The 26,752-nt window shown below is 44.8% G+C and overlaps 2 protein-coding genes across 2 annotated transcripts in view; both read left to right on the plus strand.

Annotated features, from left to right (window-relative positions):
* MACF1 (microtubule actin crosslinking factor 1) overlaps positions 1-22,065 on the plus strand; it is a 166,218-nt gene extending 144,153 nt beyond the window's left edge. Inside the window, exons 56-58 of the mRNA XM_042949074.1 lie at positions 3,061-3,556; positions 4,238-5,709; positions 21,807-22,065. Of these exons, the coding sequence (XP_042805008.1) occupies positions 3,061-3,556; positions 4,238-5,709; positions 21,807-21,875 (2,037 nt within the window). The 3' untranslated portion in view covers positions 21,876-22,065. The remainder of the gene's footprint in view (positions 1-3,060; positions 3,557-4,237; positions 5,710-21,806) is intronic.
* A 243-nt stretch (positions 22,066-22,308) lies between these two features.
* Positions 22,309-26,752, plus strand: part of LOC122226225 (microtubule-actin cross-linking factor 1-like) — a 62,381-nt gene continuing 57,937 nt past the window's right edge. The window contains exon 1 of the mRNA XM_042949075.1: positions 22,309-26,272. Coding sequence (XP_042805009.1) covers positions 22,412-26,272 — 3,861 coding nt within the window. The 5' untranslated portion in view covers positions 22,309-22,411. The remainder of the gene's footprint in view (positions 26,273-26,752) is intronic.

Consider the following 26,752-nt stretch of genomic DNA (forward strand, 5'->3'; position numbering starts at 1 on the left):
GTATTATTAATATCATTAACAGAGGCAGTAAGATGAGTGGATGTGACTACATTGTAGAATCGTATTTTACATTTTTTTTTAGGTGGACACAAAATGAGCAGCAGGCAAAAGTTTATTAGGGTATAAGATTAGAAAGTAAGAATAGTAGGAAAGCTCTCTTGAATGCCCACCGAACCGTATTTTTACTTTTAATCCCCAGTGACAATGACCATATTAATGTAATGTCTTCTATCTGCTGGTTTCATTTAAAGATTTTTCTGTTACTCAAACCTCAAGAAAAAAAATTATTTAAGTACCTACCATCATAGAAATTTAGGTTGGCCAAGGGGCACCTGGGTGGCTCAGTTGGTTTAGCGTCTGACTCTCGATTTTGGCTTGGGTCATGATCTCAGGGTTTTTTGGTTCAAGCCCTGCTTTGGCTTCTGTGTTGACAATGAGGAGCCTGCTTGGGATTCTGTCTCTCCCTCTCTGTCTGCCCCTCCTCCGTGCGCTCTCTCTCTCTCTCTCTCTCTCTCTCTCTCCCTCAAAATAAATAAGTAAACATTTAAAAAAATTGTTTAATAGAAATTTAGATTGACCAAATATGTCATTTCCAATGAAATCATGCTGAGAACATTTCTTCTTCTTCTTCTTCTTCTTCTTCTTCTTCTTCTTCTTCTTCTTCTTCTTCTTCTTCTTCTTCTTCCTCCTCCTCCTCCTCCTCCTCCTCCTCCTCCTCCTCCTCCTCCTCTTCCTCTTCCTCTTCTTCTTCCTCTTCTCCTTCTTCTCCTTCTTCTTCCTGTTCTTTTTCTTCTTCTCCTCCTTCTCCCCCTTCTTTTTTTTTGTAAGCACCCAAAAACCTTTTCTTGTTCTACATCCTCTTTCAAATTTGTTCCATTTCTTCTTGCCATCTACCAAGTTCCCTAAATTAAGACCTAAAAGTAGTATTTGAAGGAACCTTTTCTTTTAGCCCCCTATTCCGGTGGTTTTCAGACTATTTGCTATCAACTGTTTACACTCTTAAAAATTATTAAAGACCCCAAAGAGCTTGTGTTTAAATATTGGTATCTATTAATATTTACTGTGTTAAAACACTGAGGAAGCTAAAAATATGTATTTGTTGGGATGCCTGGGTGGCTCAGTCCATTAAGCATCTGATTTTGGCTCAGGTCATGATCTCACAGTTCGTGGGTTCGAGCCCTGCACTGTCAGTGGGGAGCCTGCTTGGGATTCTCTCTCTCTCCTTCTCTCTTTGCCCCTCTCCCCGTGTCCTCGCTCTCTCGCTCTCAAAAATAAATGAATAAACTTAAAAAATAAAATATTTAAAATATAAATGTATTTATTAATTTTTTTAAATGTTGGTAAAACCATAACATTAACATAAGTAACATATATATTTTTTATGAAAAAATAACATTATCCAAACATAATAACTTTAGTAAGAGAGATATTGTTTTATGGCTTTATAAATCTCTTTGATGTCTGGCTTAATAGAACATTCTCATAGATTTTCATATCTGCTTCTGCATTTAAGTTATTGCAATACCAGATGCCATATAGCCTATGGAAAACTCCATTGAACATTCATGAAAGAAAAATTATAAAAGGCAAATAATATCTTACTATTTTTATGAAAATAGTTTTGACCTCGTGGACCCTCTGAAAGGTCCTAGAGACTTCTAAGGACCCCTGGAGCATACTTTGAGAATTACTGTTCTAATCTTTTTCCATTCTAAATGCTACTGCCTTAGGTAGGTTAGATCTCAGGTCTAGACCATTGCAACAGCCTACTAATGGGCTTCTTTGTCTAGTGCATCCTCCACACAGTTACCAAATTATCTCCTTAACTCACACATCTAAATATGTGAAAATGCTTTGCTGGCTCATGGCTGCCTATTGAACAACGTCCAAGTACCCACTCAGTGTCGTATATAAGACTTTCCACTATCTGATCCCAGTTTGTCTTGCCAGCCTCATTTCTCACTCCTCCCCCATATATCTAGGTTTTGTGCTGCACCAGGTAACTTCCTTTCCTTGAACATACCATATTCCTACAGCTCTGTGCCTTTGCTAATCCTAGGCCCTCCCCCTGAAATGCCCCTCACCAGTCTGACTCTCTGCTCACTGGGAGAATTCCTTATTTTGTCCTCTTCAAAGCCTTCCTGACTTCCCTCTTCTGCTTTTGTCATCTTCTATCGAATTAATCATCCTTACTTCTTGCTTTCACAGTGCCTTGTTCACGTCAGTGTTTATCATTTTTGCTTTTTTTTTTTTTTACATTCTGTTATAGTTCATTGTTTACACATCTGTTATTCCTTAAAGTCCTGTCTTATTTATTTTTGTACAGTGTGAGTGATGAATACTTTCCATAAATTATCTTATTTAATCCTTAAAACAGCCAAGATGAGTACTTCCTATCCTCATCTTATAGATAAGTAAGCTGAAATTTGGAGAACTTCAAAAACTTGCCTAAGGTTATATATACATCTAGTAAGTAAGAGAGTAGGAATTTGAACCCAAGCAGTACAACTCCAGAGCCCATAATCCTAACTCCTTGCTGAATGAAATAAGGGATAGAAAAGAGTAAAAAGACATGCTCCTTGCTTTAAAGAAGCTCATTATCTAATCATGCTATGTTGTAATGTACAGATTGTTTATGCTGTTGGAATTCCAAGAAAGAAACTGGGAAAAACAGAGCTATTGAGAGTTGAAATGGCAAGCCCAGCCAGAGGTATAGGTAGCTGGCTCTGGGACCCCAGGTTTTATCTGGCAAAACTGATGAGTGCCAATCCAGAAAACAAGGCCAACCTTAGTAACTGATGTTGAAACAGAGTATGACAAATAAGGAAAAGAAATAGAATAGGCACAATCAATGACCCTTGCAAAACAAGTTTTTATTAAGCAGTTGTTGTTGTTATAAGTGATACTACATTTTCCTAGCAGCCTGGTCCTTGGAGTTTTCTGGTTTATTTTCCAAAGGAGTTGGCACTACTTGGCACAATCTAAAATCAGTTTTTGTTTTGACACTCTTTTTAGATCTGTCTTTTCTCTCTAAACATCTTGATGTCATTTCTATTACAGTTTATGCTGAAGGAATTTGAAACACGCAGGCAACAGCATGAGCAGCTGAACGAGGCGGCTCAGGGCATTCTAACAGGCCCTGGAGATGTCTCTCCATCCACCAGCCAAGTACAGAAAGAACTCCAGAGCATCAATCAAAAGTGGATTGAACTGACTGACAAACTCAATTCCCGTTCCAGCCAAATTGACCAAGCTATTATCAAAAGCACCCAGTACCAAGAACTACTCCAGAACTTATCAGAGAAGGTAAAGGCAGTTGGACAGCGACTAAGTAGCCAGTCAGCCATCAGCACCCAGCCTGAGGCCGTGAAGCAGCAACTGGAGGAGACCAGTGAGATTCGATCTGATGTGGAGCAGTTAGACCATGAGATTAAGGAGGCACAGACACTTTGTGATGAGCTCTCAGTACTCATTGGGGAGCAGTACCTCAAGGATGAGCTGAAGAAGCGTTTGGAGACAGTTGCCCTGCCTCTCCAAGGTTTAGAAGACCTTGCAGGTAAGTTAGGGTACAGAACACACTGCTGACATTAGTGGCAAGCCCAAAGATTGACTTTGTAATAGTCCCAAGAATCTAGGGTGACCTGTAAACAGCTTTTGGACTCACACTAGTGTTACCCTATCCCTTTGTCCAGCTCCAGTGAGAAGTGCTATGGTCATCACACATTGGCTGAGCACTAGCAATATGGGAGACTTTATATAGCATAATCCTAGACATAAGAGCACTAATATCAATTTTGTCAGCAGGTAGAGATTCGTGCTCATGGATGTCCTTATAGGTGAAGCCACACACATACTTTAACTAATACTTATTTATACCATGCACATGCATACACACACATATACCATATTACAGAATTAGAACATGTTCTGGACTGCTTATGATGGCCTTGTACCAGAAGAATTTTGTACTCAGTGTGTTGCCTTCCTGTAGAAACATTTATGGCTTTTTATCAGCTTAGAAACAGAAGTTTACTTCTGTTACTCAGGTGACCTTACAAGGTTGGCGTGAGGATTAAATCAGATCTAGTGTGTGAAGGAGACTAGCTCTGTGCTGCTTTTGTGGCAGACCCTCAGTTAACATGTTTCCTTCCCCTAAGAATAGACCATATACTCTCAGCAAACATCTTAAATGCCATGTCCTGATCTGATTGGTTTAAACTTGATTTTCTCATTTCAGCTGACCGCATGAACAGACTCCAGGCAGCTCTTGCCAGCACCCAGCAGTTCCAGCAAATGTTTGATGAGCTGAGAACCTGGTTGGATGACAAACAAAGCCAGCAAGCAAAAAATTGCCCAATTTCTGCAAAATTGGAGCGGCTACAGTCTCAGCTACAGGAGAATGAAGAGTTTCAGAAGAGCCTTAACCAACACAGTGGCTCCTATGAGGTGATTGTGGCCGAGGGAGAATCTCTGCTTCTTTCTGTACCTCCTGGAGAAGAGAAAAAGACTTTACAAAACCAGTTGGTTGAGCTCAAAAGCCACTGGGAAGAGCTTAGTAAAAAAACTGCAGACAGACAATCCAGGCTCAAGGACTGCATGCAGAAAGCTCAGAAATATCAGTGGCATGTGGAGGACCTTGTGCCGTGGATAGAAGATTGTAAGGCCAAGATGTCTGACTTGCAGGTCACTCTGGACCCAGTGCAGCTAGAGTCCAATCTTCTGAGATCAAAGGCTATGCTGAGTGAGGTGGAAAAGCGCCGCTCCCTGCTAGAAATACTGAACAGTGCTGCTGACATTCTGATCAATTCTTCAGAAACAGATGAAGATGACATCCGGGATGAGAAGGCTGGGATCAACCAGAACATGGATTCCATTACAGAGGAACTACAGGCCAAAACAGGGTCTCTTGAAGAAATGACTCAGAGGCTCAAGGAGTTCCAGGAAAGCTTTAAGAATATTGAAAAGAAGGTTGAAGGGGCCAAACACCAACTTGAGATCTTTGATGCTCTAGGCTCTCAAGCCTGTAGCAACAAGAACCTGGAGAAGCTAAGAGCTCAACAGGAAGTGCTGCAGACCCTGGAGCCCCAGGTAGACTATCTGAGGAACTTCACCCAGGGCTTGGTAGAAGATGCCCCAGATGGATCTGATGCTTCCCAACTTCTTCATCAAGCCGAGGTCACCCAGCAAGAGTTCTTGGAAGTAAAGCAAAGAGTGAACAGCGGTTGCATGACAATGGAAAACAAGCTGGAGGGGATTGGTCAGTTTCACTGCCGAGTCCGAGAGATGTTTTCTCAGCTGGCAGACCTGGATGATGAGCTAGATGGCATGGGTGCCATTGGCAGAGACACTGATAGCCTCCAGTCCCAGATTGAGGATGTACGGCTATTCCTCAACAAAATCCAAGCCCTCAGGTTAGACATAGAGGCCTCTGAAGCAGAGTGTCGACAAATGCTGGAGGAAGAGGGGACTCTGGACTTGTTAGGTCTCAAGAGGGAGCTCGAAGCCCTGAACAAGCAATGTGGCAAACTGACAGAGAGGAGCAGAGCTCGCCAGGAGCAGCTGGAGCTGACGCTGGGCCGCGTGGAGGACTTTTACAGGAAGCTGAAAGCCCTCAATGACATGACCACGGCAGCAGAGGAGGGGGAGGCCCTCCAGTGGGTCGTGGGGACTGAAGTGGACCTCATCAACCAGCAGTTAGCAGATTTTAAGGTAAGCCATGCCCTTGTTTTTTGATCTTTTGCCTTCAGTAATGTGTATTTCTTTTCCTGTAACTCGGAAACCCATTGGATATACATCTTAACTTCTGTCCCTGGGGTCACTATTCTCGCTTCCATCACCATCAAAGCACACTGTCTGGAGACTTAACAGTCTTTTGGATTCTGGGCAATTGGTTTGAACGTTTTTCTGTTGTAATTTATTTCAGTGTTTATAACCAACTGAGGGTATAGAAAGAAATGTCCAAATGTTACTTACTCGAGGATCTCCTCTTGTGATTTGTAACAGCAGCAAATGTTTCCCTAGGTCCATGTTTTCTGCTTGAGGTGTGTGAAGTCATAAGATAAACATGGGGTCATCTTCATAAAGTGTTGATTTTTTTTTTCCTCCTATTTCAGGAGAAAGTTATTGATGCATTATGAAGTAAAGTACAAAATTCTCATGAGTTATTAAGATAAAACATAACACTTCAAAGAAACTTCCCACTTAGAGCAGGCGGGTAAGACGACACCCCAGGCCCCCAGGAATATGTTCTTTGCCTATAGGAGAGTTTGAAAAGCACTGCCCTGACTGCAAACATGTTTTCACTCTTTGCCTGAGTCAGAATTTCCAGTCCTGAGATTTTGTGAGTTGAAATTAAAGCAACAGGGAAGAGGAAGATGGGAGGAATTGACTCTCAAAAATGCAATTTTGCTAGGTCAGGGACTTGGAGCTCTCAGGACTGTGTGTAGGGTCATGGCTCTCAGGATGAGAGCCTTTCATCCTGAGTTTCCCCTGTTGTAAATGCCAAAAGGTGCCTTACTCCACTGCTGCTCCTCTGCTGCTTTTCCTTCTTGGTGCACAGAGTGGATATGAAAAGGCTACTTCCAGCACTTTGTTTCCATCACTGGTGTTAATTATTCCCACCTACACAGTCATACTCCTGCAGTCAGAGTTCATTTGTTCTCCAAAGCCCCTGCCTGTCAGGACTTTTTCAATTACAAATACGTTTGGAGAGGTGGGATTGACACCGGTCAGAGCCCTGCAGTCCTGAGAAAAGTTACAAGATTCGAGCGCAGAAGGGTGGCTGTTTTAGAAGGGTCCCCAGCTTAAGGGATGTTCAACTCTGAAGTGGGACATTGGCTGAAGATCTCCTTACAGTGTTTGGAGACAGTGTAGTTTGGAGCAACAAGTCATTGTTTGGGGGATTCTTGAGGACCCAAATAAGGAGAGGATAGGAAGGGAAAATTCAAACCCATGAGCACATACGTTTTCCTCTTAGAAACTCCCGCACCTCCATTCCAGGGGCAGGTGGCCTTTCTTCATCACGTGTGTTTTTCTTGCCTTTGCTGTTGTAAGCGCCCTGAAAGCAGAGACTGTCTTCTACAGGCTCCGGGTTACTTAGAATTAACTATCTGACCAACTAAATGAATTTCTTAGAAACCTGAAGCTCATCCCTTTGACTCAAATAGTTGTATCAAACTAGATTCTGGTTTACATGGGAATTATTTTAAATTCTATTTGCCTAATCTTCTAAACACTACGTTGTGTAGAAGTTTTTCTTTATGAGTGCAGGTTAACATTATTAAAAAGATGGTATTGTTCTTTGTGACGGTGATATCCTCAAGGGTATTAGAGACATTGGGGGCTGCTTTGTATTAAATGTTCCTAAATTACTGTGCAGTTTGTGTTGGGTATTGAAGTTCTTGTGTAGTGCCTCTTAGTGCATATGTGTGTAGCTTCCATTTCCCCCCGCTTACCCTGATAGCAGGGCTGTCTTCTCACTGCAGCTACTTCACTGTTGTCATTGGGTCTGCCTTTTGCTGTCTATCCCTTGCTTCTAATCATCAGTGAGCTAGAAAATGAAGTAAACAAGCCTGTTAAAGTTGCATTAAAATACAAGCTAGGATATAAAAAAGAGTCCACAGGCAGGCGTATATAGTGTTTGGATTTGAGGACAACTTTTCACTGTCCTTTTCAGTTAATCCTTAGTTGCTAGAAACTTTCTGAATTTTGATGTAGCTGGCAGATTTTAAGAAATTACTGGATGCTACCATATTTTATTTGTATCCTAGTATGTAGCTTAGAAATGCTCAGAGTTCAGTATCTGCTTAGCTGTTTATTACTGCATCCTGTTTCACTGATTTCTAACAATAACCCTCCCACCACCAATACTCTGGATGCGAAGGCTGGTCATGGGCAGAGTGTGTGTCTCTGCAGGGGACCAGTGTTGAAATGCAAGACTGGAAGAAGAGAGAGAAAGAGGGTGGCAAAGTTGTGCCCCTGTGTGTATCCTCCTCAAGTTGGGGGCACAAATCAGAAGGCTGGCTCCACATGTCCGCCTTATAAAGTCAAAGGCTTTGGGAAGAGTTTTTGCCTCCTCCCAGCAAAGGCGTGTGGTCAGGAGGGGAGGAGCACGCTCCTGGCTCAGCTCACACTGAGCTCATGGGAAGTGAAAACAATGGGAGGGAAGAGCTCTGTGTGTCAGCTCCACGGTCCCCTGAGGCTGAGTAAAGGGAAGGTCTTTTTGGATCCATTCTGAGGACTGAGTCATTTTCGTGGTTTGAGTGTTGAGTTCTGGGTTAATGTGTTGTATACCCAGCAATGAATTAATCTTCCCTCATACCGGCAGCAGACCTGATTTATAAAGTGTGACTCTGCTTTCAGATTCAGTCTTTTTAATAAGGAAAAACCAGAGATGAAGATGAACATAAAAAACAGCATTAGCTTTAAGTTTTCAGCTTTTTTTTAATTTTTAAATTTTTAAATTTTTTTTATTTTTAATGGAATCACACTCTCAGTACAGAGTCTGCCGAAGAGAAGAGGATATGAGTCTCTGAGACACAAGTGTAGCATCTGCTGGGACGGAACTAATCCCACTGTGGATGGGTGGCATAGACCGATGAGTCAGGTCTGGGGACAGCCCCGGCTTACTTGGGACTGCGCAGTAGTGCTGAGAAATGCGTGGAGAGGCAGCTTGTAGGAAAAGTTATTTCCTCCTTAACGTGAAAAACTGAAAGTCATTATTCCTAGAAAAGGCTTTTAACTCAATTGCTTCTGAATAAATGAGAGAATATGGTCCACCCAGGTGGATCTGTCCGATGGGAAGAGAGTTCTCTTCCACTTTAAACAAGCAAAGACCTCAAACCTTCCTGCATTTGGCTTTATTGGGTTCTGCCATTCCAGAAATCTCAAATGAGAATATTGAGTATGTTTTCAGAAAACTGGGAGGAAAAGACTTTGGCTAATCTCTTCAGGAAATTCTGTTTTCCTGAACAAGAGAGTCAGTGATTCTTGAAGAAAAGGAATTGTATGTGCGTAACAGGACACTAACAAGAAAAGAGGGACCTTTATTTCACTAAAATTTAAGCCAAAGATCTGGTAACTCTGATGATAACAAGAGGCTTTCCTCATTTTGAAATTCCCTGTGCTAGTTTTATAGTCAAGAATTGAGATCATTATGAGTTCAAGCCAACCCCGTCGTTGTACACACACCCGCCGAGAACCACAGTGGCATCTCCGTCAGGAAGTAGGTGGTGGCTTGGGCATTAAGAGCAGTATCTGGATGCCCTTCATGCACTCTGAGTTTCATATGTATTTATATTTACTGTGTACTCAGGTCAGGCTTCATACTCGGCCCTCTACCACTCACTCAGTGGTAAGAAAGAACAAGTGGGAAAAATGGAAGCCTTTTTAGGGTCCATAGGTTTCTCACAAAAGTTCACTTCACTTAATGGTGTGTTGGAAGCACCCAAGCCTGTTGGTCTTCTCCTTCCTTGTCTTCACGGCTGGGCTGGTGGGAAATAGATAAGGCAGCAGGCTTCCTGAGGACTGTTTTCAGTTCTATTTCAGGTTGAGCAGAGCCGAGGGTCAGGAATTACACATACTTACAGCCTTTGTCTGGAGACCTCAGTATCCCACCAGAATACCAGAACAAGAAAGCCTTGTAAACTTCATTTGATTTTTTTTTTCCTCATAGAAAGTGAGTTTAAGCTTCGCTCTGAGCACACATGAGAACTCTAAGACAGGCATGGCTTGACATGGAGCTGAAGGGCTGCCAGTTTGCACAAAGACACTTCTTCCTTTCAAACGATTACAAAGACAGTATCAGCCCATCTATAGTTTTGCCAGTTAGATTCACTAGAGAATGAAGCAAATGAGGTCAGCATTATCTACCTGCCCTTGGAGAGAAAGGAAATCACACTTGGTGTGTGACCTGTCTGTCACCTAGATGTTTCAGTATCTCCAGCTTTGCAGCAGCAAGGTAAGCTGAGTAGGCACCCCCACTCCTGCCTTGTGCCGACCCTTGGCCTGTCTTGGTTTTTTCTTTCTTCCTTAAACAGGGCTACTCCAAGAGGATCTACTAGGGTCCAAGGAAGTAAAGAGAATGCCCCAGAACAGGGTTTCTCAGCCTCTGCACTCTTGACATATGGGACTGGATAATTTGTTGTGGTGGGGGGGCTGTCCTGCGCACTGCAGGATGTTTAGCAGCATCCCCGATCTCTACCCGCTAGATGCCAGCAGCAACCCTTCCCATAGACAACCAAAAATGTCTATCCAGACATTGCCAAATGTCCCCTGGAAGGCAAAAATCTCCCTCTGTTGAGCACCGCTGCCTTAGAAGAAAATTACCACCTACACTTGGGAAACTTGGAATTCAGCTGGAAGCAGCGCTGGCTGATTAAGTTAAATATTTATGTTGCAGACAGCCTTCTAATAATCTGATTAAGACTGTGTGGTAGCAGCAATTGCCTCTAAGTCAGCCTTTCTTTAAGCAGGGCCCCGGATTCCTGATTTTTGCTGGGACTAATCTGTGTCTGGTTTAAAATTTCCTAGGCACTTTCCCTGGCATCAGCAGTTTATTTTTCGTGGAGTTGTTGATGCAGGTGTTTGGTTGATGATGCATTTCTAAAGAGAAGAGGAACTTCCTGTGTGGAAATACTTCAGGAAGCTTCCTCGTTCAGTGCCTTTAGGAGGAGACTGCAGTCTGTCAGTTGTTCTCAGCTCAGGAGCTCACAGTTTGGCTGCTGATGTTAATAACCCTTGGGAGATCACCTCCCAGCCCTACCAAACCCCAAGAATTCCAGTGCTCCCTAATAATCCTTTCCACCCCCACTTAGCAACTGGTTGGGGAGAAGGTAAAGGCGTGTTTAAGGACTTTAGCTTTGCTTCATATTGAACTTTTCCCAGCCCCATTTTAAAGCAGCCCCATTAGTATTTTAAGTATCAGCATCACAAAGCAAAATCCCAGGATTGCAGTCATTACATCATCTTAAAGGAGACTCACACCTCAGCAAAGGCAGTAAAATCAAATGAAAGATCATCAAGAAAGAATCCATTGATGGATTTCACAAAAATTTGTGTGGAAATTTTGATAGCAAGGGAAGACTTTAAAGCAATGTAAGAAAGGACTGAGCAGTTTGATTTGAGTTTACTGAAATTCTTCACATATCATGTCAGCATGTAGCATTTGCAACTAAAGTTCACCATATGATTTTGTACACAAAGGAGGAAAAATATGTTTCCAGGAAAACTAGAATTTACCCCACGCAGGACTTGTATTCATTGTTAAGTATTTGATTAGTGAACACAGGTTGAGATAAGCACAGACTTGCAGAACAGGACTATTTCTCGTTGTGTCTAGAAATGAATGGTAAACGGTCTTGGCCTTGGCCTGGTCCTCAGCCTTAGCGTCAGAAAAATCCTGGGCACTTTGAAGCTAGCTGGCTGGCACACGAGACATAGCATAAGCAGGGAGCCTCTAGGAAGTGTGATGAGTTGCTCTGAAGGACACTTTATTGTTAGGATTGGTTGGTTCACCAGGGATGAAATAAGTCCCACAGGGAGTCCTGTCAGGTCACTGCACCAAAGAGCTGTCTCCTGCCAAACAGATTCTTCCCAAGTCTCAGCTGTCCTGTTGGGAAAACCTAGCTATGGGAAGAATGTGCTCCCTCCCCACCTTCCTTAATACTTTGCCACTACCACTACCAAGTGCTTTTCGAATACCAGCCTCTGGTATTGGCGGTGGGAGATTAATGGGATACACTTATTCCTTAGGCCTTCACAAGCTGTTTTCCGGCTACTAGCACTGTGATTTGACGTGTGGACCTTTCAGAATTTTGGCCACTCAGGGATAAGAATGAGTGCTACGTGGTAATGGTCCATGGATCCCTTGGTGGGAGGTAGGAGGAAGGGACTCCATATTCCTTTCAGTCCATCATCCTTACTGAGCACTTGCTCTGTGCCAGCCCTTGTGGTGGGACAATGTGTTATGGGAAACAGGCACCAGGGATTGCAGTGGTAGTGACGTGTGGTTCTGAGTACACCTAAAAGACACCTAAGTTGAAGTGAGCTCTAACCTCAACCCCCTATCAATCAGACATTTACAATCCCAGTTGCAGTTAAGAACACTGAGACTGTGAGTTTGTTATAGTGTCTTGTTCAAGCCACACAGCATGTTAGAGCTGGGATTGGAAAGGTTTGTTTGGCACCAAAGGTCATGCTTGACCAATAGTTCTCAAATGGGGGCAGTTTTGCCCCTTAGGGGACATTTGGCCATGTCCATTTGGCCATGTCCAGAGACAGTTTTGACTGTCACAATGGGAGAGGCTTCTGCTAGCATCTAATGGGTGCTAAACATTCTATAATGCAGAGGATAGCCCCTTACAACACAGAATTATTCAGCCCCTTTCTAAAAAGTTGGAGGTTTGATTTTTTTTCCCCCTCTTCAGATGCCATGACAGGTAAGAGTTAACTGACAACTCCACTGCCAGGCAAAGCTTCATGGTTTTTCTCCCTTTTTTTTTTTTTTTTTTTTCCAAAAGTTAGTTAAGAAATAGTGTTAGTTCTGGGAATGACTATACAGATCTGTTGGATAAAGTCAGGATCCTGGTGAACTAATTTGAGTCAGTGGCTAAAGAATTCTCTTAATGCTTGACCAGTCCCAGCCCCACCCTGCCGCAAGGCTCCTGCTGTGGAAATCAATCAGCTGTGTATCTCAAGCTGCTTCCTGTAGGGTGTGTTATGGAATGGCATCAGCCCCTGCACCAGCTGGGTGTCCTGATCTCAGTGTGATTTTATCAGACTCTGTCTCTTTTGAGCCTTGCTGTTTGGAACAAAGGATCCTCTGTTAGGAATGCAGAGAGCTCCTCTGATTGGACAGCTAGCGTGTACGTACATGGTTCCCACGGAAAAAACAGACATAAATTATGCTGTAGCCTTCTAGAACTTGGGCTTCCAAGTTGCTTTTCCCTTAGCTTCTGTCTGTATTTACCCTTCTTTCTGTATGTACTTATCCTTCACCCAGTTCAATGTAGGAGCCATCTGATCTGATGGATTAAATGATGGCATCCTTCAGAACTGGTCTGTATCAGTACCTCTAGTCTTTTCCTTTTCCAGCCTTGGAAACCACATATTTGATCCCCACTGTTTTTTCCAGTCTTAATTCCTATATAGACTATCCATCCACTTATCTCAAACACTCTTTATACATTATGCATATTTCTACCCATACCTGAAGGCTTGGTTCAAGTCCCATGTCTCCACAAAGCCTCCTTCCCAAGTTCACTACTTCTGTTCTCCTAAACCACTTAATATGTGCAACTCATTTGGCCTTTATCCTATACTGCCTAACTTTGGTGTTTTCTCATTATAGGCATTTGTCCCATCTTTGAATAAATTCATTTTTGTGTCTCTCGAAGTAGTTAACATGTTGGTGTGCACATAGTTGGAGATTAGTGAATTCTGACTGATTGGATGAGTGCTCTTTATTTCTCATAAGCCATGTGAGCTCTGGGATTCAAAATGCTGTCAACTTTGCAAGACTTGAGGCAAATCCTTGTGAATCCCAAAAAATTCTAATCCCAGCCTGGATTCTTCACCTCTCCTTCTTGCCTCTGGGCTCCCTTCCTTCTCTACTAGTTAGCATATGTTAAAGGAGCGGGATTTTATTTCAGACAAAGAAATTTGCTACCAAGCACACTTGAAGAAAGCCAGATTCTGAAATATTGGCTTGCAGTTACCCATCCCTTTATAGTCATTGTCATTTACCCAGTTAGTTCACAGGGAGAGTCTTCATACTTCATGCAATTTAGTGTAGTGAAGAAAATTGAATCTGAGTTTTAGTCAGAAATATCCAGCTTTGAGTTCTGGCTCTGTCATTTACTAGTTGAGTGACCTTGGGGAAAATTACTTAACCTCTCTGTATAGTTAACTTTATAAAATGTGAGCAGTGGTAAATCATACCTTTAGAGTTTTTATGAGAGTTCAATGAAGTGATGTAGATGAAGGTACCAGGCATATATTAAGTGATCAATAAATGATAATCTTTTATTTTAAAAAAATTTAGGTAGACAAATTAGAATATTATGAAATCTTTTTAATAAAAAGTTATGCCTTTTGTTCCTAGGGATAATTATTCTCCAGAAGATTTGCTGTAAGGCCCAGTACCAGATTAGATCAGCTTTTTCTCTTCTGGGAAAAATGAAAATTATGAGGATAAAGTACAATTAGCTCAATGGCAGCAGTGAAACAAGTGGATGGACAAACAGCTTTCCCAAACAGTATTTGTGGGGAACAAGAGTAGAGCTGGTTTCTAACCTTAGAGTAGCAGTATATAGGCAGTATAGGTCATGACTCCTAACACAGCTGTAAATATACTTTATGTACACATACATACGCATATATGTTTGCTTACTTATTCATTAACCTGTTAATTTATTCATTCATATCAAAATCCCACAGCCAGCATGTTTTTCTGAGACCATTTTGACCTTGGCTTATGTGCTTTACAAATCAGTGTTATTTTCATATCATTAACTAGAATTAACCAGAAGCCATTACCAGCTCAGTGACTTCCTCAGTAGCTCAGAGTTGCCCATCAGATCAGCTTTAATGATATCAGGGTCCTTGGCCTAATTAGCTTTTAACATAGACCATGTTATCTTCCCTTGTTGCCATACAATGGCAACTACCAAGTCAGCATCTTTGGAAGCTACGCCTCTTAATATTAATCAATCTTTAATTAAAACATTGAGGTGTGAGGAGAAAAGGTATCAGCTTAATTTCAGAGGAAAGCAGCTTAAAAAACAGAGATATAATTAATCTCTCTGCCAAGTGTATACACCAGATCCAGATAGTTTTACAGAAAAGCTTTAATTCTTCATAGTTTCCGCAGACATGTTTTTAATATTCAGTTATATGTATATATGAGTTAAGGGAAGAAAAAGCTAAGAATTCAAAGAAATTGAACTTCTATGAGGCCTCCTCCAGCTTGAATTCATTGCATCTATCTAAGTGACCCATTTAATATCTCTGTCATCTTGCAGTTCATTCCCAAAAGAAAAGCTCTGATTTGGGTCCAATTCTTTACATGCAAACCTAATGTGGTTGTTTGTTGATTGATGGTAAGAATTGCTTTAGTAACAAAATGAAAGAGACAGTTTTCATAAATCTCTTCCCTCAGTATTATTTATCCTACCTCTTTTTCTAATATTGGACAAAGGACCCCTATAGCAAGATTTCTTGACAGTTCACCCCCAAGGACCTGTTTCATAGAAATAACCAAGCAATTTTGTGAAGTTGTTCATATGTGAAAGTTGTGAAGTCATGCAAACCTGGAACAGGAAAGGCTGCTCTCGGTCCCAAATGAAAGCCTACATGGTCACTTTCTCAGGAAAGCCTTTCCTAAACCTGCAGGCCACATCGGGCGCCCTTGACTGGTGCTATCATAGTACTGCTCACTTTTATTTCAGAGTGCTTCTTACAAGTGAATTAAAATGAATGTCGCCCAACCCCCCTCCCACCCCCGCACCCCCCCACCCCCACTGGAATGTAGGCTCCTGACCACATCTTCCTCATCACTCTTTCCTTTAGTGCCTGGCATAATTTAGAGCACATAGTAGACGCCTGTAAATACTGAACAAGTAGAGAAGAATCAAGGATACATCTTATGAAATTACTTGCCTTAAGAGGGCAGATGAGAAACCCAAGGGACAAAGAAGTACTGCCTAAAAAGACAGCATCAGAATAGCACAGTGCCATGGAAGCCAAAAGAACAGTCTCAAGAAGAAGGGAGGATGAATACTTTCCCATCACTGCTTATCCTTAATCCCCTAATGTGATCCAGCCCCCATCACAGCACTGAAACTGTTCGCTTAGAAGTAATCGCTGATGTCCTAGTTGCCAAGTCTAACTCATCATCCTCCTCTGTTATGCGGCATTTAACATCATAGCTTCTTTTCTTTCCTGACATTGTACTCTCTCCATTCTCTTCTCTACTGCCATTCTGCTTTCTTTTTTAGTTTGTCCTCGTACTTCCCAGATATGTGGTTCTTAAAATTCTGTCATCTACCCTCTTCCCTTTTTCTACACTGTTAACCCCTAGATGTGCACCCCCTCACTCATCTGTGGGAGAAAGCTTCCGGATCTGTATCTCTATCCCCAAACCTCAATTTTTTGTGTGAAGGGCCTTTCTGGATACCTCCACATAGGTTGCCTTTGAGTACTTCACATTCAATGTACCCTAAATTGAATGTTAACTTCTTCAAATAGTTTCTTCCTCTCTGCTTTGTTTTATAGGACTATTATGCCCTCAGTAATTTAAGAGTAGTGCTACGGCATTATCTTATGTTTATTTTCCCCTTAACCTCTACCTTCTATATGGTCAGTTGTGAAGTTCAAATATTCTGCCTCTGTGATTTCTTTCACAGCTCCCTTCCTCATTTTCACAAGTTCAGACCTTTGTTACCTCTTGACTAAACTATAAAGCCCTCCTGATGGCTCCACCTTCAATCTCCTGTATCTACAGTTTATTCTGCACATAGACCAATGCAGTATCATCAGCTACAAGCTCAAATCTTAAATGCCCAGGTATTCAATACTATGCTACTTTGGACAAGTAAGTTTACCACCTCAAGTTTCATTTATAAAAAATTAAGAATTTGTATTTTTAAAATGAGATAATATTAAGTTATTAAATGGCATTTTAATGAGCACCCAGTCCGAAATTCTTAGGAAACTTTCCACACACCACTCAGTAACTTTCATGATCCCCTGATAAGTTTACATAAGTAAATCTCAATGTCATAAATGTTTTCTGAATAAAGCATAAATCCATGCTTGGCATTCAGGGGCCTTGCTGAACTGGCCTTGAGCTACTTACCACTCTTACCTCTCATTTTTGCCTTTCATACACCCTGTACTTAAGCCATGCTTACTGTGAGTTTGCTTCTTTAGGGTCCCTGCCTCTAGGCTTTCACTTAGAAATCTTGTCTTCACAATCTCTGCATATTCACATCCTAGTGAGTAAATGTGATTCTCTCCATAAAGCTTTACCTGATTCCCCCTGCCTTCCTTTCCTCCACACTTCTGTCTGGTCTTTTCTAACTTGCAGAGCCCCATGCTTTTGTCATTACTACCTCGATGAGTGGCTAAAAGAGAGATTGATACACTGTTTTTTGGGAAGTCTGCAAGCAGGAAAGAGCTTACCAGGGTCATGAGAGTTCCTGCAGAGTGTGTGGAAAGTTTTCTCATGGGTTTGGCAATACATGCGAGCTCACAGAGCCTCAAAATCCTTAGTATCCCATTTAAAACAAGCTTCACATCATGCTTTATTGCTTAATGAGCCACTCTGTAGCCATCTTTGTATTATAAAAACACCTTAGAATGGTAGTTACTGATGCCCAACAGGTACAGACTAATACTGTGGAGTTTCCACTTGCCACTAAATAAATGCTTGTAAAGTCTAGTGAGCCTAAGATGAAAGGCATTTTGTAGATTTAAAATGTGCAAGATGTAACCAGCCTTCTGTATCCTCCTCTAATCAGAACTAATCCTCTGAGAGAGAGAGGCATATGAAAAGGCACTGAAAAATCTGAGGAAGTATGGATCTGGGGTCTCCAGATTGTCCTAAGAGGCTGGTAGTTTAAGAGTGGAGCAAAGGTGGGCTACCAGGGTGGCTCAGTCCGTTGAGCGACTGACTCCTTCCTGATTTTGGCTCAGGTCATGATCCCAGGATTGAGCCCCACATCGGACTCCATGTTGAGCATGAAGTCTGCTTGGGATTCTCTCTACCTCTCTGCCCCTCTCCCCAGCTCGCCCTCTTTCCTCTCTCTCTCTCAAAAAAAGAAAAAAAAAGACTAGAGCAAAGGCAAAATGCAAGGTTCAAAACTTGGAAAGAGAGCAGTGTTAGGGTGTGAGGAGACTCCACCCAGCTGTCTTTAATTAGGAAGACAGCAGGAAGGGCCAGGATTGTTCTTTCTTCTAAGTTCACTGAAAAAAAAACCTGATACCAAATTTCGTTCTTAGGAATTTCAAAATAAGTAGAGAAATCTTTGAACTCTGTAATCAACTAACTGGAAACTAATTTGAAATTTGGCTTCAGCACATATATTTGTGGTTACAGGAGTAGGGGAAGCATCCAAAGAGGTTCTCTGGAGCTCTCTGTTCTTGTCTTTTAAAAAGTTTACACACAGCAAGTGAAATGAACAGATGCTTTTTTTGTTGGAGCTATCAGGGTAACAAGAGGCTGAAAGCTATATCAGGTATTTATTTCAGTCACTGAGATGGCTATTGGCAGAGTTCCACATACCAAAACTAAAGAGAAACTCATGAACAGATAAAAAAAAATAAGACATGGAGGAAAGAGCCCTGTGCTTCCTTGTCTTGATTTCTTCCTAAACACATGCTGATGATAAAAAAAGGAGCAAAGCACTCAGATAGCACTCTCTGGCGTCTTTTTTTTTTTTTTTTTTTTTTTGTAGTTGGGGAGAGAATTGGACAATTTTATGTAATCCTTTCTATAAGAGTGTGTTTGAACTTTGGGGAAATTTATAATAATCTCTAACACTTTAGTCAGAGGGTATAACTTAAGCCAATAAATACCTTAAATTTGAACTTCATAGTTGTTAAAATGCTCTGCTTATTTACATTATAACATGGAGCATTTGATGAGAATAGTGAGAATAAGGTAGATAGATAGGTGTGTGTGGGGGGGAGGGGATTTAGTAAAGACTGAATTGGTTGGCACCTGACTTGGTGAGGAAACAGGAAAGGAATTTCTGGCCATGAAGTTTGTGATTCCATATCAAGATCATTCTTTATAATGGAATAACCACCCACCCTAGTTGAGAGCCAGAATTCCTCAGATTCTTCCAACCAGAGGGGCCCTGGCACACTAAACAGTCTGTTACGATATCTGAACACTTAAGTGAGTGTATTTGGCCAGGGAGACTTGCTAGTGAAACTGATCTTGCCTTCCCTGGGTTTTTCCAGTTGTACTGAATAATTAACAGAAAAATTAAGACCCAGATTCCCTGAAATGTTAAGTATCAGATCTGTAAGCTGATCAAACCTTAGAATCACAGTGTGTCATAATTAGAAAGGACCTTAAAATTCATCCTGAACAAAGTGATAGAGGATTTGTAAATCTGTTTCCCTAAATCCTTGCCAAGTGATTGCTTGAATTTCTGCTCAAATACCTCCAGGGTCAGGAAAGTCCTCACTTTAGCAGACACTCTATTCTTTGAATAGCTGTGAGAAAGCTTTTTGTTGGTTCAAAATCTGCCCTTGGATCTTAGTGTGCCAATTTAAGGAGACATCCAAAACAAGCCTCCTTCCTCCCACATCCCAGCCCTCAGATATTTCACACTGATCATATTGCCTGGAACCTTCTCTTAGGCCATCCATTCTTGGTTCTTTCTACTGTTTGTAGAAAGAGGACAAGGTTTCTAGTGTCTTGTAGTATAGGACCAGGAAGACTCAGGATTCTAGGGCAGATTCTTTAAAACTTTTAAAACTAAAGAAAAAGTTAGGCTATCAAGACACAATCTAGTCTACAGTTTACAGATAGGGAGATAGTCTTTTGGATTTGAGAGGGCAGAATTGATCAGCAGCCTCTTTTAAAGTGAGAAATGAAGTGTAACACATTTTGCCAGTGAACGGTCTATTTTAGTTGCTTAATTTTTTTTTTTTTTTTTTTTAAGTAGCCTCACTCCCAACGTAAGGCTTGAACTCACGACCCTGAGATCAAGAGCCGCATGACTGCTCTACCGACTGAGCCAGGCAGGCACCCCTTTAGTTGCTTAATTCTGATCACAGGCTTCAGCCCACACCTCATTTTTGCCAAGGACCTCTCTGGCTCCCTGAGTTAAGCCTAAGGCTCAGCTCAGGGTTTCACTGCCAGATCTCCACATGCCAACTATTGGCTTCGCTCATTGTTTGTGTAAAGGATAGAAATAACTTTTCCATAAGTTTTACCATCTATATTGACCACATGGTTCAACAGAGACTCAGAAATTTTAATAGACTTTGTTGTTTTTCCTTCATAAAATAAGAAAATGACCATCACAAAGGGAGCAGAGTATTGTACTCCTTGAGAAATGCAGCTGTCTCTGTTGGACAGTTTCCTGGGTTGCCCTTTGTACTTAACTGGTTTAACAGTCACCAGGTGATCAGATGGCTTTTGTAAAAGCCAAAAAGCTGTGGACAGGATTGTGGGCCACCTTTCTCTCGTATTTTCCGTTTTGAGACTTGAAATACAGACGCATGCCTTTGAGCTGGCCCCAGGGAGGCTCAGGTTTCCTTGGATGTGCGCCGCAATAAAGGAGCCCAGGTGTTAGGGCGTGGGTCTCTGCTGCCGGCATCTCCACCGCCCCACCTCTGCCCTCCTTCCTCAGTCTTTGCCACCTCTCATGTCTGCGGGCAGATAAATTCTGGTGGGAGGATGGACCAAGACCTGATGTACAGGAGAAGGAAAGAGAAGGTGCCTAGAGTTCATCCAATAACTTGGCCTCTGGGCCTAAGAGAATGCGTTCGGACACCCAGAAAGTGCCGGGTTTAAGGCCAGAGTGTTGTTGGGCCCTGCAGGGGCGCGCTAAAGGTGACATTGGAGGGACTAGGACAGCCTTTGGTGATAGAGCTGGAGCCGAGAGCGATGCGTGCCGCCCGCCGCAGCCGGCACGACCCCGCGGGCAGATGGGGCCCCGAGTGGCCCCTGCCAGAACCCGCTGGCTGGGGGAGGCGGGGCGTGCCTTCTAGGTTCGCTCGCCCTTGGGCTGGGCTCGGAGCCCGGCGGGTCCGGACGCGGCGGGGGTGGCAGGGGGGTCGGGCCAGCGGGTGGAGGGCGGGGCTTTCCTTTGTCAGGGGATTTGCGCTGCGCCGCCGAGCCTCGCGCGGGTGCCGCCCCCCTCCTCTCGCCCTCTCGGGGGGGCGGGGCTCTCCCTCGGGCCCTGGGGCGCGGTGGGCGTGGGCTTGGTGAGCCGAGCGGCTGGCGCCGGGGCTCCCAGGCCCTGAACCGCGCGGAAGCCCCGCCCCCGCCGCCTCGGCCTCCAATCCTCTCCGCCGCACCCTCCTCCTCCGCTCGGGTAGCTCCTTTTCCCTGCCCCCGCCGCGGCTCCGCCTCCGCCCTCCTCCCCTTGGCTCTCCGCGTCGCGCTCCCGGGCTTCCAGGGGGGCTGCCCGGGCGGGGCGGCGCGGCGCGGCGGCGCGGGGAAGGGGGAGGAGAGCCGCTCGCCAGCCCAGCACTTGCAGCGAGCGGCGGGTGAGCGGGCCGCGCGGCGAGGGGGAGGAGGGCTCGCCCCCGCCCGGCCCGAGCGGAGCCTTTTGTTCCCAGCCAGAAGTTTTGCATGCCGGGACCGTGACAGCTGCGGGCGGGGAGAACGGCGGGGCCGCGGGGCCGGCGGTGGCGGAGAATAGAGGCGGCTGCTTGACATGCAACCCACGGCGCGGCGGCTGCGGGCCGGGGACTGGCGGCGGCGGGGGAGGCGGCGCCCACAGCACGCGGGACTCAGCTGCCGGAGGGACAAACTAACTTCCTGAGCGCGGGACTGGAGGCCGGCGCGGCCCGGAGCCACCTGCCAGCCTGCGGTGAGGCAACCCTGGCCCTCAGGGCGCGCGGCATGGCGCGGGGGAGCGGGCCGCGCTGAGAGAGCCCTTCGACCGGCCCTCGGCCGCCGCTGCAGCCTGCCGGCCTTTCAAAGGCCCGGCGCCGGGCTCCACTCGCCTTGTTTTGCGGCCACAGCGCAGGGCTGTTCTGGGAGCCACAACAATGCCATGATGTTTTGGAGACAGGAAGCCCCAAGCTGGCCCCGAATGAAGGACTTCCTGTGTTTAAAGTTGCAGGAATATCCGCCGACCAGCCCAGTTCAAATGCAAACACCCGAACTAGGGAGGACGAATGGCTAATTCAGACCAGCTGGACTCTCCAGGACTGGAACTGAGGATAAAATGAAAGGAATTCTTAGGAGCTTGGGCCATACTTGAAGACTGGGAAGGCTGTGCCATTGTTACTAAGGGACACAGTCGGTATAAAGCTTCTAACTCTGGGTAAGAAGTGAGTGGAACTAGGTATTGAATAAGACTGGGCAATATCAAATGATTTTTTTTTTTTTTTTTTTTTTTACTGACTGAATTAGAGCGGTGCTCTTAAAAACACGCACAAGAGAAGCCATACAAGGAATTATTTTATATTTGTTGATTAAATTATACTGCTTATCTGTCTGCAACTATGAGGCTGTTAGCCTGTGAGGGAAAAACTGTTCCTCTTAGAAGCTCCCAGAATGGTTTCAGAGTTGGACTTGCAGGCTTTTTTGGAGGGCAGATCCAGTTGGTGGTCCTGGGTTGTGAACTGGTAAAAGGATTTTTAACTTCTGCAGAATGCATTTTTGGGTAACCTGTGAAAAACTTTTAAAAGATTGATGTTTCATCTTGATTGAAAAAGTATGGGTAAGCCACTCAGCAGGCCAGACTGTTTAAGGCAGAACCCCACCTGCCTGGGGAAAGGAGAGGAAGAGGATGGCTATATAGAGGATTGTTATGTTCCACAGAGATCTATATATGATACAATGAGAATAAATGAACAAATTGACCAGGGGTCAAAGCTTAATCAGACTTCAAAAAGCACCATGGAAAAGATGGAAGGAAGTACTATATCCAGTAATGGTACCTTAGGAGCAGCATCTAATGTTTTTGAATCGAGAGCACCAGAAGGCAAAAAGCTGGATGAGAGAATAATATTTGATGCACTAAAGTTAACCAGTGATGTGCAGAAGTCAGCACCTGTTCCACCCAGAAGGCGACCAAATGCAGAACGCAAAGATAATGTTAACAGGAGATCATGGAAGTCTTTCATGCCACCCAATTTCCCAGAATTTGCAGAAAGGATGGAAGCTTCTCTCAGTGAGGTTTCAGAAGCCGGTGCTTCAAATCCTTCCTTGCAAGAGAAGAAGGAATCCATTTCCGCATTGACAGAAAGTTCTGGTCATTTGGACAACAGGGAACCTCAGTCAGAGTCAGTGACTCTGGAACATGTGTCCAAATCCATAGATATTCCAGAAGTGCAGGATTTGAAAAACTTAAGTGGAGAGTGCCAAGACTTCAGATTGCAGCTGCCCAGTGAGCACTCTCCCCGTGAATTCCAGCCTCTAGAACCAGAAGCTGCAGCAGCAAGTGGTAACACAGATGTAATGCAGGAACACAGATTCTCAAGTGCAACCTGGCCCAGAGCCATGAAAAGTTTAGCTAAGGGAGGCTTCATTGAGAAGCAGCACCCCCTTGGGGACACAGCTTGCACTGTGGAAATGCCACCTCTTTCCCCTTGCCTGAGTGAGGAGCTGTTGGATCCAGAATTGCATTTTCTCATAACTCCCAGCCTGAGAGAGAAAACAGAGTCTGAGCTAAAGTTTGAGGAGGATGAGCGATGGATAATGATGGAAGCTGAGGAGGAGTGGGAGGAAGAGAAACTGTCACAGAGAGGAAAGACTTTTCTAATGGCAGATGAGAAAAAGAACAGCCTGGCAGATATTTTTGAAGAAAAAGAACAAGCAAACACTGTAGCGGTGGCAGAGGATGGAGCGGATTGTTCAGCTGCTGTCATAACGACTTTTGACCACCTAGCTCTCAGTCAGGTTTGCTCTGATGACCTACAGCCGGCTAAGAAACATTTGGCTTCTGTTCTCAAGGATACACCTCTTGATTACAGTTGTGTTTTCACAGGTGAGAGTGCTGTAGGTGAGCTGACAAATAGAACTGCTCAGGGGCTGGAGGGTCTTGTTTCTGATTTAGAATATACTGTTGGTCCTGTTGATTCAGAGCAGCTCTCTGACACAGATTCAGTGCAGATGTTTCTTGAACTTGAAAAAGAGTGTTTATGTGAAGAAGGAGTAACTCCTCTAGTTGAACTGGAGAAGCAAGCCTCTTCTGAAGGGCTGGCCCCATCCCAGGATGCAGAAAATTCACTTGTAGTTAGTCATTTTCCAGGGACTAACTTAGAAGAGGAACACATAGGCCTTTTAAATGTAAGGGTAAAAGACTCTGATACTGGATTGGATTGTGAATATTTTAATGCCCTGGATTCTTCTCAGGTGCCTAATGCTGTGGAACTTACTGCCCACTCTGGTACCGTGGGAGACACTTCCACTGTTAGTGAGGAGGAGCATGACAAAGTGCCTTCTAGCCCCAAGACTGCAGGGGAATTTAAGTTCAGAAACCCAGGAGATCTGGAGTCTCTGGGAAAGCTGGACCCAGGAGGATTGCCCAACTCTGATCATAGGGCTTCTCATCCAGAAGACTTACTAGGCTTTGTAGCTGAGCTGGCCAAAGAAAATGGCAATCTGTCCCAGGTAGACTGCGGTCACACTGAGGGGAATTTTGAGGAGTGTGTTGAGAGGGTCCCCCTCAGTTGTGCTTTTAGCTATGAACTAACAGATGTTACCTCAGTATCTGAAGTAGAGGTGTTATCGCATGATTCACATTTACGAACAGATGAGATTCATTTGGAAAGTGAAAAAGGAGCTATTACTCAAGAAAGTAACAATCTGGCTTCCTTGGGAAACGTGGACCCTTATGAATTGTCCAAGGAGAAAGTTTGGGGTGAGGATGGTGAGGTGCAAGAGCTGGGTAATGAAGCCAAGCTTTCGGAGGACCAAGCCCCAGCACATTTTCACAGAGCCTTCACAGGGCAGATCTTCCAAGCTCTCCAGAGGAAGTGCACAGAGTCAGATGGTCTGAATCTGCCCCTGCTGGTTGAAGGACCAAGACCTAGCAGAGACGGCTTGGAAACTGTGAATGAGACAAAGCCCACGCTGACTGTGGCATCATCAGAGGGAGGGGAGACAGAAATGAGAGATTCAGATTCACTGCTAAATCTCTTTCTAGAGGAGCAAATTACCAAGGTTAGTAGTACTGAACCAGTTTTGGAGGGATGGACACCCATCCCACAGAAGCCTGTCACTGCTGCCTCAGTGCCCACTGCAGAAGATGGTGCCCTAGATGCTGCAGCGCTCCTGCCAGAGGCAGACATCCCAGCTGCTGCAGCGCCTGCCCCACAGGTGGACACACCAGTTGATTCAGTGGCCACCACAGAGGCACATGTCCCAGTTGTTTCAGTGGCCACCACAGAGAAGGACATCCTGGCTGCTCCCCCAGCCGTTGCAGTGGCTACCACGAGAGATGATATTCCAGAGGGATCTGTCACCCCAGCTTCTGCAGTGCCTGCTCCAGAGGAGCCTATTAACCCAGCTGATCGAGTGCCCACCTCAGAGGAGCCTGCCACCCCTGCTGTTAGAGTGACCACCCCAGAGGCGCCCGCAGCCCCAGCTGCTGCAGTGCCCACCCCGGAGGAGCCTGCAGCCCCAGCTGATAGAGTGCCTGCCCTGGGGGATCCTGCCATCCCAGCTGCTGCAGTGTCCACCCTGGAGGAGCCTGCAGCCCCAACTGCTGCAGTGCCCACCCCAGAGGAGCCTGCCACTCCAGCTGCTGCAGTGCCCACCCCAGAGGGGCCTGCCACTCCAGCTGCTGCAGTGCCCACCCCAGAGGAGCCTGCAGACCCAGCTGCTGCAGTACCCACCCCGGAGGAGCCTGCAGCCCCAGCTGATAGAGTGCCCACCCTGGAGGAGCCTGCAGCCCCAGCTGCTACAGTGCCCACCCCAGAGGAGCCTGCCACTCCAGCTGCTGCAGTGCCCACCCCAGAGGGGCCTGCCACTCCAGCTGCTGCAGTGCCCACCCCAGAGGGGCCTGCAGGCCCAGCTGCTGCAGTACCCACCCCGGAGGAGCCTGCAGCCCCAGATGATAGAGTGCCCACCCCGGAGGAGCCTGCAGGCCCAGCTGCTGCAGTACCCACCCTGGAGGAGCCTGCAGCCCCAACTGATAGAGTGCCCACCCCAGAGGAGCCTACAGCCCCAGCTGATAGAGTGCCCACCCCGGAGGAGCCTGCAGCCCCAGCTGATAGAGTGCCCACCCCGGAGGAGCCTGCAGCCCCAGCTGATAGAGTGCCCACCCCGGAGGAGCCTACAGCCCCAGCTGATAGAGTGCCCACCCCGGAGGAGCCTGCAGCCCCAGCTACTGCACTGCCTGCTATGGAGGAAATGTTCCTTGCTGGTGCACCCCTCCTGGGAGATACTGCCCACACTGATTCTGTGCCTATCTCAGAAGAAGGAACTCCTGTTCTAGAAGAGGCTTCTCCTGCTAGAATGTGGATTAAGGGGGACCTTGAGTCTGCAGGATTTGAAATAAAAGAGGTGACTGGCACAGTGCTGCATGGGAAAGTGCCTCTGGCTGCAACTGATGAATTAAATTCAAATGAGGTAATTGTTGCTCATTTTGTTGGGAAAGGATCTGGGGAGTAAAGTGAGATGTGCAAGTTCCCTTGGTAGTGATTAGAAAGGGCACAGATAATCCTTTCTTTGGTTCTCTTTGGGGCACTGGACTATTCTGGTCTTTCTGTTGCATTTATGCACAAAATATGTCTTACTTTCATTTGGTGAAAAACTTTACAATTTGTATTTATAAACTGAGCCCAATAGTTGTTGGTTTGCATTTTGGAAAAGATTATTAGCTGGAACAGATGATTCTGCTTTTGAAGATTACAGTGACCATGTTCTGTCCTAAATCAAGAGGCTGCTCTTTAATAAGTAATGTCAGCAGTGAGGGAGGAGTGGGGGTGAGGGCTTTGGAGAGACACCTGGGATAGTTAGCCACTTGGCAAATTAGTTAGATGTCCTGAGCCTCTAGTTTGTGCATTTGTTAAGGCAGAACCCTGTGAGGATAACCTGATAACCCGTGGA

This window comes from Panthera leo, chromosome C1 (genome assembly GCF_018350215.1).
Source record: "Panthera leo isolate Ple1 chromosome C1, P.leo_Ple1_pat1.1, whole genome shotgun sequence".
Taxonomy (NCBI): Eukaryota; Metazoa; Chordata; class Mammalia; order Carnivora; family Felidae; genus Panthera; species Panthera leo.